At 37.3% G+C, this 13302-nt stretch overlaps 1 protein-coding gene across 1 annotated transcript in view; it reads left to right on the forward strand.

The window, feature by feature from the left end:
• The window catches only part of LOC124788221 (intraflagellar transport protein 172 homolog), a 339228-nt gene that overhangs the window by 74743 nt on the left and 251183 nt on the right, over positions 1-13302 (forward strand). The window contains exon 8 of the mRNA XM_047255402.1: positions 11623-11790. Within this exon, the coding sequence (XP_047111358.1) occupies positions 11623-11790 (168 nt within the window). The remainder of the gene's footprint in view (positions 1-11622; positions 11791-13302) is intronic.

Genomic DNA, 13302 nt, shown 5'->3' on the forward strand with positions numbered 1-13302 from the left:
CACATCCTTCCCTAAACCGATGAGACCGATGACCACGCAGTCTGGTCTCCTTGCCCAAACAACCAACCAACCATTTATTTATTGTTTTCATTTCTGTGTGATGTCTATGTGATATCTCGCTTACTCTTACTATTTATCAAGTTTACTTGCAATGATAGTGTATTCTTACCACATGACTCATATTCTGTAACCAGTGTATCATATGACAACTATCAAGACTACAGAAACAGAACAAACATTTCAATGATGGGACAGACAGATCATAATGTTGTGGGAAAAAAAAGAAAAAAAATTGGCATGAGTGAATTTTGAACACAACTTGCCCTCGTGGCAATCCAACACCACGTCTGCTTACCCATGACACTATTGGTGATTCATGTTGCTCTTTATTGCACTTCTTGTTCATAGGCTGTTCACTGTTTCTATTTTCCTTTTTTTCTCATAGTTCAGAACGCTTCTTCCTGTTTTCAAGCTTGATCTGTGTTCAGGTTTGATGGGTTATCCACTGGGCCATCTTACCACTAAATCTGAAGGGGGTGCAATGGGGAGTATCCCTTGTCAGTACAATGAGCCATATTTATAAGCGCAATACATGTTAAACTGAACATCTTCGTAAGTTTATTCCTCACTCTTTCCTTATCATTTCTGGACTGAAGGTGGAAGAGTGCTTACACTGTACCATTATTGACCTACATCTCTGATGCCTTCCCCTTCATCATTGTCTACCCTCATCTTCACTACAGATGGGTCTCTCCCTCAGCCAGGGGTCTGAGTGACTTGCCCTTGATTTCTAACCTTCCTTAGCATATCCCTCTATCAACCTTGATGGAGGTGCTACTTGTTCTGAATGCCAGGTAATGTGACCTTTTTACTGTTAAATGTGTCTTATTGATGGTACTATGCCTCCTGTTGGTGAGTAATCAACAGTAATTCTGTTTCATAGTTTATTAGTTTTCTTGATTGTTTTTTCCTCTGATACAATATTATATAATATGAGTCTCTTTGTTGTAAACCAGATGTCGGTCAAGTCTCTCTCTAATACATTTATATTTACACTACTGATTACTATTTATGTGTCATTAGAAAACAGATTTTGAACAGTTTTTTGAACTCATGAAAAGTTATTTATGTAGGTTAGGGAAAAGGGTACACTTAACACTCAACACTGTGAGACAGTTCATTTTATGGCCTTCCATTATGATGTGGATTGTAGTTTGTAGATTGTAGATTGTATTTTATTGGTCCTGTTGTCTACATAGCAGCTTATGCATAAGACATTGGACAAGTCAAGTTATAAATATACAGGCTGAAAGTAATTTCAAGGCATACATATTTAAGCTTACAATAATACACTTTACACACAAGTATTTATATAACACATTTCATAAATTTAAATATTCTTCAATGGAATAAAAGCAGTGATGCTGTAAATATGACTTTAGAGATTTTCCAAATGTATTGACCTCAGTGATAGCTTTTATGTTTTCAGGAAGTTTGTTATAAAGCTTAACTCCCATGTGAAAAGTACCTTTTTGGCACAGTGCTGTGCTGATTTGAGTCATATGTAAGTTCCTGTTTTGTCTGGTAAAGTGCTCATGTATATCACAGTTTTTTTGTAGCCTCTGGTCCTTGCCTATTACATTTAATTTAAAGAACAAAAGGGTTTCCATAATGTATACACACGGTAATGGGGGAATACCAGATTTCTTAAACAGGGGTTTACAAGAGTCTCTAGGCTTGCACCCAAACAAGATTCTAATGGCCCTTTTTTGTAGTTTAAATGTGCTATTAGCTATTTTAGAGTTTCCCCAGAAGGTGACCCCATATCTAAGACGAGAATGAAAGTACGCATGATATGCATTCAATACTGTTTTCTCACTACAGCATGATTTTAATGAACAAAGAAGATAACATGTTTTGCTCAGTTCTGCATTGAGACATTCAATATGCTTATTCCATCTGATGTTACTCTGCAGCCAAAGTCCTAAGAATTTGGTTTCAGTACTGTTACTAACTGGTTCGTCATTGATAGAGACTGATGGGATAAACATGTCCTTGTTAGGAACATTGTGGAATTTTAGAGCAACGGTTTTCTTACTGTTTATTACAAGCTGATTACTCTGTGCCCAGCTGCTAAGTTGTTTCGTGACCGTGTTTACTGTCTGCTGTAACTGTTCATCGTCGTCTCCTTTTAGTAGAATCGTGGTGTCATCTGCAAATATGATTGATTTGTGTGCATCAATATTTAAGCTTAGATCATTTATGTACAGAAGAAACAGAAGGGGTCCCAATACGGATCCTTGAGGTACACCACATTTTATTTGTTTATAGTCAGATAAGTGATTAGATACAGTTTTCAGTTCAATATTTGTGTGCTTGACGCACACTGCCTGCATACGATTTGTCAGGAAGGAACTGATCCACTTGTTGGACAGACCTCGAATACCATATCTTTCTAGCTTTGATAGCAGAATTTTGTGGTCCATCATGTCAAAAGCTTTTGACAAGTCAATAAAGACTCCTATTGTTTCCTGTTTTTTGTCCATCAAGTTTAGGATGGAATTGATGCACTCATAGACAGCAGTTGTCGTTGACCTCTTATTTCTGAATCCATGTTGTTCATTACATAGGATGCTGTTTTTATTTATAAATTTCATAAGTTTCTCATACATAACTTTTTCCAGTACTTTAGAGATGCAGGAGGAAATTGTGATGGGTCTGTAGTTATTTACATTGTCTTTATCCCCTTTTTTATATACAGGAATAACTTTTGATGTTTTTAACACATCAGGGAAAGTGCCTGCCTGAAGTGAGCAGTCGCATAAATGTGTGAGTACTTCAATTAGGTTTGATGCGCTCTTCTTTAACATTGTTACAGGTATACCATCAATACCTGCCGATTTGGAATTTTTTAGTCCTTTTATTGCTTTAGCTACTTCATCTTGTGAAACAGAACTGATGTACATTGATCCTCTACATGTACTTATTTTATATTCATTTGCCTGGATGCTCTTAAAGTTTGATTGTAACATATTTTCAGCAACGCCTGTGAAAAAGTTGTTAAATGTGTTAGCTACTTCTAAGGGGTTTGTTACTTTTTTATTTTTATGTGATAGTGTTATATTTTTCCAAGGTTGCCTGTATTCTCCACATTCTTTTTTTATAACACTCCACATAGCCTTTGATTTATTAGCTGAATTATAAATGATTTCATCATTATGCATTATTTTTGCTGCTTTTATTACTTTTCTCAATATTTTGGAGTATTTTTTATAGTATGCGCGTATTACAGGTGAGGAATTTTTTGAGTTACATATTTCATGAAGTAGTCTTTTCTTCTGGTATGAAACCCTTATTCCCTTTGTGATCCAGCTGTTTGTTCTAGAGTTTCCCTGTATGGTTAATGTTTTCAGTGGGAATGCAAGTTCAAAGAAATGGATTAATGTATCAATGAAAGTGTCGAATTTTTCATTTATATCGTTCATTTTGTACACTCCTAGCCATTTTTCTTTCTGTAATAAGTTGTTGAAGTAGTTCACATTATGCTGATTATAGCTTCGATATGCTGTTCTAAAAGACATGTTGTTAATAATACTGCCTTGTACTTTTATGCTTAATATTTGAGCAAGATGATCACTAAAACCTGCATTGAAAATTTTTAGTGAGGTGTTGTGTAAACTCTTCTTTACTAGAAACTGATCAAGAGCTGTTTGACATGTTTCTGATACTCGGGTAGCTGCTTTTACTTCAGCCTTTAAATTGTAGGACGTTGCAAGGTTCAAAATGGTCTCCCTATTTCCACTATTCGTGAGGAAGTCAATATTGAAGTCACCACAGATTATCAATTCACAATCCATTTTATTTACTTTATTTAGCAATGACTCCATTTTGTTTAAGAAAAGTTCCAAATTCCTGGACGGTGATCGGTAAACTGTAGCAATAACCAGGTTGATTGTAAGTGTGGCTTTCTGCCTTGTATTACAGAAGTTAGACTGCCTGGTTCACACAACCAAAGACCTTAACAAGGTAACAGAATATATGTAGTGTAGTCTTTCTTGTTCAGCTTTGCCAACCAGAATGATCACAATCAATAGTGAGATTTGCTCTCACTCCGTGAGGTTTGAGGTTTTTCCTAGGACGTTAGCGTATTGGGTGGTGAAAAGGATACTGTTTTAATTATTCAAAATTATTTCATCTGATTGATGTTATTTTGTTTAATCTCATTTAATAATACTGTGTCGTCAGTGTTCCCTTTATTTTATCTTTTTGTTGATTGAAGAAGTTTTGTAATGATATGACAAAGTAGATGATTTTAAAATTTGCTTATGAAATAGCTTTCAAGGTATTCACTTGTTTAAATAAGACTTTTTCATGAGAAACCGTGCATTCCATTTTCAGCTGGGAAACCTGGTTGGTTTACATTCCTGGAGTATTTAACCCCATAACATAATGATTTTTTTTTTCAAATTATGTTCCAAAAAATAATAGTCTTTTATTAATAAATAACATCCTATAATGAATGACATTACACATAGACATATAAAGATAGCTTTCAAAGCCCAAAATAATGAGTTCCAACTTTTGAAGATTACCAGTAATAAAATCCGTAGTATACTCACACACTGGACTTCGACGAAAGTATCCTGAAACTTGAGGTTATTTTTTAGTTTCTGTGTAGCTATGACGTCTGGCCATGTATTTTACAGTGATTTCCTGTGAACATAAATCTTGGAGCAGCTGGCTGGAGCACTGTGGAAGTATTTATTTCACGTTCTTTTCACTTTCTGAGCCACTAAATTCAATGCTAAATTCAGGATCACTATAGCCATCCTTTTTTGAAAGCATTACCTAAGCATCAATGCAGGAGAGAGGCTGAAAGTGCATGTTTTGTTGTCGAGTATCTGAAGCTGCACATAGTAAAGATGATTTATTTATTATTTATTTATTTATTTATTTATTCATCGGTAGACAAATTTCTTTGTATGGATGTCGTCATTATACATACATATGTACATTATTTTGTCACATAAGAGAATGAAATACAAGCTATATATATAATAAATTCTACATCTACATTTATACTCCGCAAGCCACCCAACGGTGTGTGACGGAGGGCACTTTACGTGCCACTGTCATTACCTCCCTTTCCTGTTCCAGTCGCGTATGGTTCGCGGGAAGAATGACTGTCTGAAAGCCTCCGTGCGCGCTCTAATCTCTCTAATTTTACATTCGTGATCTCCTCGGGAGGTATAAGTAGGGGGAAGCAATATATTCGATACCTCATCCAGAAACGCACCCTCTCGAAACATGGCGAGCAATCTACACCGCGATGCAGAGCGCCTCTCTTGCAGAGTCTGCCACTTGAGTTTATTAAACATCTCCGTAACGCTATCACGGTTACCAAATAACCCTGTGACGAAACGTGGCGCTCTTCTTTGGATCTTCTCTATCTCCTCCGTCAAACCGATCTGGTACGGATCCCACACTGATGAGCAATACTCAAGTATAGGTCGAACGAGTGTTTTGTAAGCCACCTCCTTTGTTGATGGACTACATTTTCTAAGCACTCTCCCAATGAATCTCAACCTGGTACCCACCTTACCAACAATTAATTTTATATGATCATTCCACTTCAAATCGTTCCGCACGCATACTCCCAGATATTTTACAGAAGTAACTGCTACCAGTGTTTGTTCCGCTATCATATAATCATACAATAAAAGATCCTTCTTTCTGTCTAAAAACAAAGATGATGAGACTTACCAAACAAAAGCGCTGGCAGGTCGATAGACACACAAACAAACACAAACATACACACAAAATTCAAGCTTTCACAACAAACGGTTGCTTCATCAGGAAAGAGGGAAGGAGAGGGAAAGACGAAAGGATGTGGGTTTTAAGGGAGAGGGTAAGGAGTCATTCCAATCCCGGGAGCGGAAAGACTTACCTTAGGGGGAAAAAAGGGCAGGTATACACTCGCACACACACACACACACACACACACACACACACACACACATATCCAACCGCACATACACAGACACAATAAGGTAAGTTTTTCCGCTCCCGGGATTTGAATGACTCCTTACCCTCTCCCTTAAAACCCACATCCTTTCGTCTTTCCCTCTCCTTCCCTCTTTCCTGATGAAGCAACCGTTTGTTGCGAAAGCTTGAATTTTGTGTGTATGTTTGTGTTTGTTTGTGTGTCTATCGACCTGCCAGCGCTTTTGTTTGGTAAGTCTCATCATCTTTGTTTTTAGATATATTTTTCCCACGTGGAATGTTTCCCTCTATTATATTCATATCATTAATTTGAACCCAACAATTACGTTTGTTATTGTCACTGTTGCATTTCGAAATCTTTTCTGTCGTCTTATTTTCTCTTTCTGTTTTTGCCAGTAGTTTCACTTTGTATTCACCTTCTCCCTTTTACTGTAATCTATTATACAATTTTATCTCGCCGATATATACTCAATAATACGTAATACGTAATAATACGTAACCCACTTCCAAACCATAACCAAAAAAATTTTTTTTCCCGCTTTCAACACTACCGCTGCTATAAAATCCACCGTTTCTAGTTCACAAACAGTTTGTGCTTGTGTCTGTGTATGTGCGGTTGGACATGGGTGTGTGTGTGTGTGTGCAAGTGTATACCTGTCCTTTTTTCCCCCTAAGGTAAGTCTTTCCGCTCCCGGGATTGGAATGACTCCTTACCCTCTCCCTTAAAACCCACAACCTTTCGTCTTTCCCTCTCCTTCCCTCTTTCCTGATGAAGCAACCGTTTGTTGCGAAAGCTTGAATTTTGTGTGTATGTTTGTGTTTGTTTGTGTGTCTATCGACCTGCCAGCGCTTTTTTTTGGTAAGTCTCATCGTCTTTGTTTTTAGAATTATTTTTCCCATGTGGAATGTTTCCCTCTATTATATTCATATAAGAAATTCATAATATATGTATGTATATTACACACACAATTTATCATTGAATTACATAATGCAGAAGAACCTGCTTCAATCAGGAGAAATAGATCACAGGACTCCTCTAATACTTGGATGGGTCAGTTACAGTCTAGAATGTCCACTTTATAATTGATTAACCTGATTATTTATTTATGCCAATTTTATGCTGCATGATTTCTGTAATCGAGTAAAAACTATTTTTTAATAAATATTCTTTAAGAAATGCTTTAAATTTACAGAGTTCCTTTATGTTTTGATTTCTTTTGGCAATTTATTGTATATCTTGACACCTTGGTAAAATATAGTGGTTTGGGTTTTATTTTTATTCATTCTATCTAGGTACAAGCAATTGCTGTTTCTGGTTTGGTGATCGTGTATGCAGCTGTTTGCTAAATATTGCTCAATATTTTTGTGAATAAAAACTGTAATTTGCAAGATATATTCACTTGGGATTGTCAGAATACCCCATTTTTTAAATAGCTCACTGCAGTGTGCTCTTTTGTGACTCTTGCTCATTATTCTTATAGCTCATTTTTGCAATCTGAAACATATTTCACATTTTGGGCATTTGCACCCCAGAATTTTATGCCGTAATGTATTATAGATTGTATGTGTGCAAAGTATGTCATTCTCTGGCATGAACTATTGCACACAGAGACTAATATTCATAAGGCATAGCATGCTATGCAAATTTTTTTCCCAAGCATCCTAATATCTTCATCCCATTTTAATTGTTGATCAACATACATACCCAAAAATTTTGTGCTGGCTGCACACTCTATGGTTTCATTTTGAACTTTAAGTTTTGTCATATTCGGTTTTTTTCTTTATATAGAAGTTTATCTTCTTAGTCTTTTTCACATTAAGGGTTACTTTGTTGTTATTTGACCAGTTGTGAACTACCATAAGTCCATTTTCAGCTTTTACATTTAACATTTCTGGTGTCCTGCCTGTAATTATTATATTGCTGTCATCAGCAAATAACACTGTTTCACCTTGTGTTACCCACTGTGGGAAGTCATTAATATAAATAAGAAATAGTACTGGGCCTAACACACTCCCTTGAGGTACTTCAATGTTCAAATATTCTTCATCGGAAAGATGTTTCACTAAATAATTTGAACTACTTGAAATTTGAGATATCTCCACCCTCTGCACTCTGTGTGCAAGGTAAGATATAAACCATTTATTTACAACCCCCCTGATTCCTAGTACTTCACGTTTACCTTGTAGTATTTCATGGTCAACTGTATCAAATGATTTACTGAGATCTAGGAAAGTGCCTATTACTTGTTCTCCTTTATCTAGGGCTTCTATAACTACTCTTGTAAATGTTTCTATAGCTGCTTCTGTTCCCTGTCCAGTCCTGAAACCAAACTGGTCTTTGCATAGGAGTTGGTATTTATTTAAGTAGTCCATAAGTCTGTTTTTCATAATAGTTTCCATTATTTTTAAAAAAGAAGACAGCAATGAAACTGGTCTGTAATTCTCTATGTTTTCTGTATCACCTTTTTTTTGTGTGGGAAGAATTTTTGCGTGCTTTAGATAATTAGGAAAGTAACCTGATGAGAATGACTCATTTATAATGTCTGCTGAGGGTTCTTTTATGCTGCTAATGCAGTCTTTTAGTATACACATTGGAACTTCATCTAAACCTGTGGTTGATATACTCTTGAATTTATGTACAATGCTACTGATTTCCTCTCCATTTGTGGGTAGCAGTAGCATTGTGTGGGATAAATAGTTCTTTGCCATTGTGTGTTGTGTTTTAGGAAGCTTTCCTTGCAGTTTTGTTGCTATATTACTAAAGTAGTTGTTTATAAAGTTTGCCAGGCCCTTAGGATTATTTCTAATTTTTATGTTCACCTGCTTTGATATTGGCAACAGCCTCCACCAAAACACGACAGCCGAGCTCTTGTCGCTGAACACTTAACTATCAGTGCTGAAACGTATATAAGGGGGTTTTATTTTTTCGAAGGTCTGTTCTTAAGTTGCCCAAATATACTCGGGATTGTAAGTTTCTGTCAAAATAAAAACAAGATTACTTGGGCTTTTATGTTAATGGGTTAAAGCACAGATCCTCAAAGTGCTCAGTATTTTAAAGCATATAAATTGCAAAATGTGGGAAGCAGAAAGAATATGCCTACTTTAATTTTATAGAGCCTTTGTATGATCCTGGGTCAGTATGATTTATGGGTCTGTTGATCAGCTGATTTGAAGATCCTTGCTATGGTTCCCCATGAAGGAAGCAGGCTGAGCACAGGTATACCTAGAACCAGTTCCACTCCTACCCTATGTGCGGATGCTAGTGAACTACCACTTTATATCAGCTTGCTGCTGCTCATCTTGCGACAGCCATGTAAGACCTCCTCCATGTCACAATCGTCTCCACACCATACCATTGCTTCCTCAGCAATGGAGTGAATTTGTAATAGCCATTTTTGATCAATGTGGTCCTTTGAGATTTGTGCAAAGAGCTGTATTTTGGATATTGGTGTGCAAATATTAATGTTTCATGATAAGGTTTGGGCTTCCTAAGAGGCTCAGAGCTATTTTAGCTATGACAATTTTTATAAAACATAGCAAACTGGTGCTGTTTTCAAATATACTTTTAGCAGTATTCTACAAAAACACCACAATTCTGTTCTAGTGAGCACTGATGGTTTTAAATAGGGGAACTCTTTTGGCAGCTCACTCGTTTTTCTTGAGTACGTCTCACGGATTTGGCTCTCACGGATTTGGCTCTGTATGACGCTATTGTCAGATCCATTGATTTCTACTCCAGCAAGACTTTATATAACTTGTGGGGTGTGTATTTCAGATAATCATATTTTAACTGAGTATATTTTATAATGCAACAAAAGGCAGCAGTAAATCTGGGTTGGGACTTCCCTCTGTTTTATCTGACAATGAGGAGTCTGTGGTGTGGGTTTTAAAATTTCGTGAAGTGTCCAGACTCCACCCTCCAGGTTGAAGGTTTAATTTTTGCAGAGAGGTTGGAGCATCCACTTTTAGTAAAGCAATCAGCCAGCCATATGTATCCACTGCCGTAAGTTCTAAGACAAATAACTAAATACCACGAATGAATAATCAGAACAGGGCAGCAATTGATGGATGTCATGTTCTAGTGCAAACAGACAAATGATTATAATTTAAGAAAAATTGGATAATTTATTCAAGAGAAAGAGCTTCACAAACTGAGCAAGTCAGTAACACATTGGTCCATCTCTGGCACTTATGCAAGCAGTTATTCAGCTTGGCATTTACTATAGAGTTGTTGGATATCCTCCTTCGGAATATCATGCCAAATTCTGCCCTGTTGGGGCATTAGATCGACAAACTACTGAGCTGGTTGGACGGCCCTATCCACAATGCTCCAAACATTCTCATTTGGACATAGATCTAGCAACCTTGCTGGCCAAGATAGGGTTTGGCAAGCAAGAAGCCAAGCAGTAAAAACTCTCGCCATGTGCAGAGGGCCATTATATTTCTGAAATGTAAGTGTGGAAGCCCATGATGGCTTGCCATGAAGGGCAACAAAATGGGGCGTAGAATCTCGTTGATGTACCACTGTGCTGTAAGAGTCCTGTGGATGACAACCAAAGGGGTCTTGCTATGAAAAGAATTGACAACGCAGGCCATCACTGTGGGTTGTCAGGCTTATGGGTGACAGATTTATATACCACCGCTGTCTAGGGCATTTCCAGGCACATCTGTGGTGTGGAATCTCATTGGATGACGTAGAATTGTCTTCAGTGATGAATCCCACTTTGAAATGAGCCCCGATGACTAGCAAAGATGTGTCCGCAGATGCCACAGACAGTCATGGGATACCAACCTGACTTTTGCCAGCCATACAGCTTGACAGCCAAGAGTGATGGTCTGGGTTTCCATTTCTATTCATAGCAGGATCCCTTTGGTTGTCACCCATGGAACTCTTACAGCACAGTGGTATGTCAATGAGATTCTACACCCTATTTTGTCGCCTTTCATGGCAACCCTACCTTGGTGAGCCAGGTTGCCCCATCTCTCCACAATTGACAATATTTGGAGCATTGTCGGTAGGGCCATCCAACCAGTGTGGGAGTTTAACAATCTAAACCAACTGGACAGAATTTTGTGTGATACTCCTCAGGAGATCACTCAAACATTGTATCAATCAATGCCATGCCAAATAACTACTAGCACAAGGGCCAGAGATGGACCAACGCATTATTGGCTTGCTCAGTATGTGAAACTCTTTTTCTTAAATAAATTGTCCAATTTTTTTGAAACTGAAATTATTTGTTTGTCTGCACATGTACATCCATCTACAGATTTCTGTCCCATTTCATTAATTACATCGTGGTGCATTGTCTCCAACATATGATAAGCTTTTATTGTTAATGTGTGTAAAGGAGAAGCGGAGGGCAGCTGCTCATGTGTGTTTCAATACATAGTAAGCTTTAGGAAGTACTTTTTTGTCATTCTGATATTATTTTTTAAGCACATTACATCATTTTAACAACATTTGTCTCATCATACTTGCATTGTCATCATCATCATCATCATCATCATCATCATCATCATCGTTTAGCTAAGTATATTGAGTCAGTTACATTTCAGTGGCTATTTACTATGTTAACTATTTTGTGCAATAAAGATCACTATTGGAAATGTTAACAGGATACGTGTCTATAACTGGAGTCCTCGAAAAATGACCTGGGAAGAGACTAAGCCTAAGGAGATAGCTAACATGTATACAGTCACAGCGCTTGCATGGAAACGTGATGGTTCTCGAGTAGCCTGTGGAACTTTGTGTGGTGCTGTAGAGCTCTTTGAGTCAGTGCTAAAGTAAGTATTTTTGTCTACACTACAATTGTTTTTTCCTTTTTAGTAAAGGTTAATATTGAGTCACAGTCCATGACATACTGGAGGTGCCACTTGCATAAATAATTTTTATATTAAAAAACTGTATCACACATATTGTTCTATGCAGTTCACTACTACATTTCAGTCTGTTACTTTATTTGGACACTTTTACACAAAACCTATTTTACCATTGTTAAATAATAGACAACATATTAAAATGTAATGCCTTCTTCACTGTTTTCATGCTGGACTCTGACCTTAATTTATTGTTTGTGAATTGCAGATTAAAACTGAAAAAACTGCAAAAATAGGTAGGAAATTAAAGAGATGGGACCTGGATAAATCGAAGGAACAAAAGATTGCTGAGCGTTCAGAAGGGGCATTAGGCAACAATTAATTGAATCCAGGGAAATGAATACAACAGAAGACAAGTGGGTAGCTTTGAGATATGAAATAGTGAAGGCAGCAGAGGATAAAATATGTAAAAAGACAAGGTGTAGTAGAAAACCTTTTATAATACAGGAGAATCTGAATTTAATTGGTAAAAGGAGAAAATATAAAAATGCAACAATTGAAGGAGTTGAAATCTGTACAGATGTCTAAAAAGTTAGATTGTCATAAAGGGCAAAATGGCTAAGCAGGAATGCTATGAGGACAAAGGCAAGGCTGTAGACAAGACTGGTTTAAGACTCAAGCAGCACAAGTGGCTACTTGGGTGCCAAGCTGTGAGGAGTCCCATAGGTGTGCTAGTGCAAAATATGTGCACTGGCAATATCATAAAGAGAAGCAAAGATTGACAGAGTGAATGTGTATGAATTGTGAAGTGAGGGGGGTTGGAGCCAAATTATACGTCATTAGTGTTGAAAATTAGAGGTGGGGTCACCAAATGATGTGTCACTTGTGTGGGAAAATATTCTGGAACCAGCCCTGGCTGTAGAAGCGCACTTGTGTGCAAAAATATTCTAGAACTGTCCCTGGCTATAGAAGCATGTGTAACTAGATGAAATCCAGATCTGCATCTAGGAAAACATAATATCTTAGATGAATGTAGGAATGTGACCATAGGTCATCTGCAGTCGTACCTTTGGTACATATGACTCCCAGAGCTTATATGATGGCTATAAATTTTTTCAGTTCCTCAAGTGACATGTTCCAGTCATTGTTTTTCAGTATTTTTCAAGCATTTGCTTCTGTGTATTCCTTCAAATCATACCATTTCTACATCAGTGGCATCTTCTCTCTCCTTTAGAGTGTTCATAGTTGACCTTCTTCCAGAAGATGAAAGACTAGCAATCCCCCACGCTAGTGTTTGACTTTGTAGAGGCATGCAGCTGGGCCTGCTGTGATGAATGAGGTGAGGATTGATGCAGATCAGCTTCTGAATCCTCCTGCACCAATACCTCCTCATTCACAATGTCTTCATCTTTCTCTTCACTTTCTTCTGGTAAAAAAATAATTATCTTCATCAGTGAAGTCAGTTTCCGAACCAACATC

The sequence above is a fragment of the Schistocerca piceifrons genome, chromosome 3, assembly GCF_021461385.2.
Source record: "Schistocerca piceifrons isolate TAMUIC-IGC-003096 chromosome 3, iqSchPice1.1, whole genome shotgun sequence".
In the NCBI taxonomy this organism is placed as follows: domain Eukaryota; kingdom Metazoa; phylum Arthropoda; class Insecta; order Orthoptera; family Acrididae; genus Schistocerca; species Schistocerca piceifrons.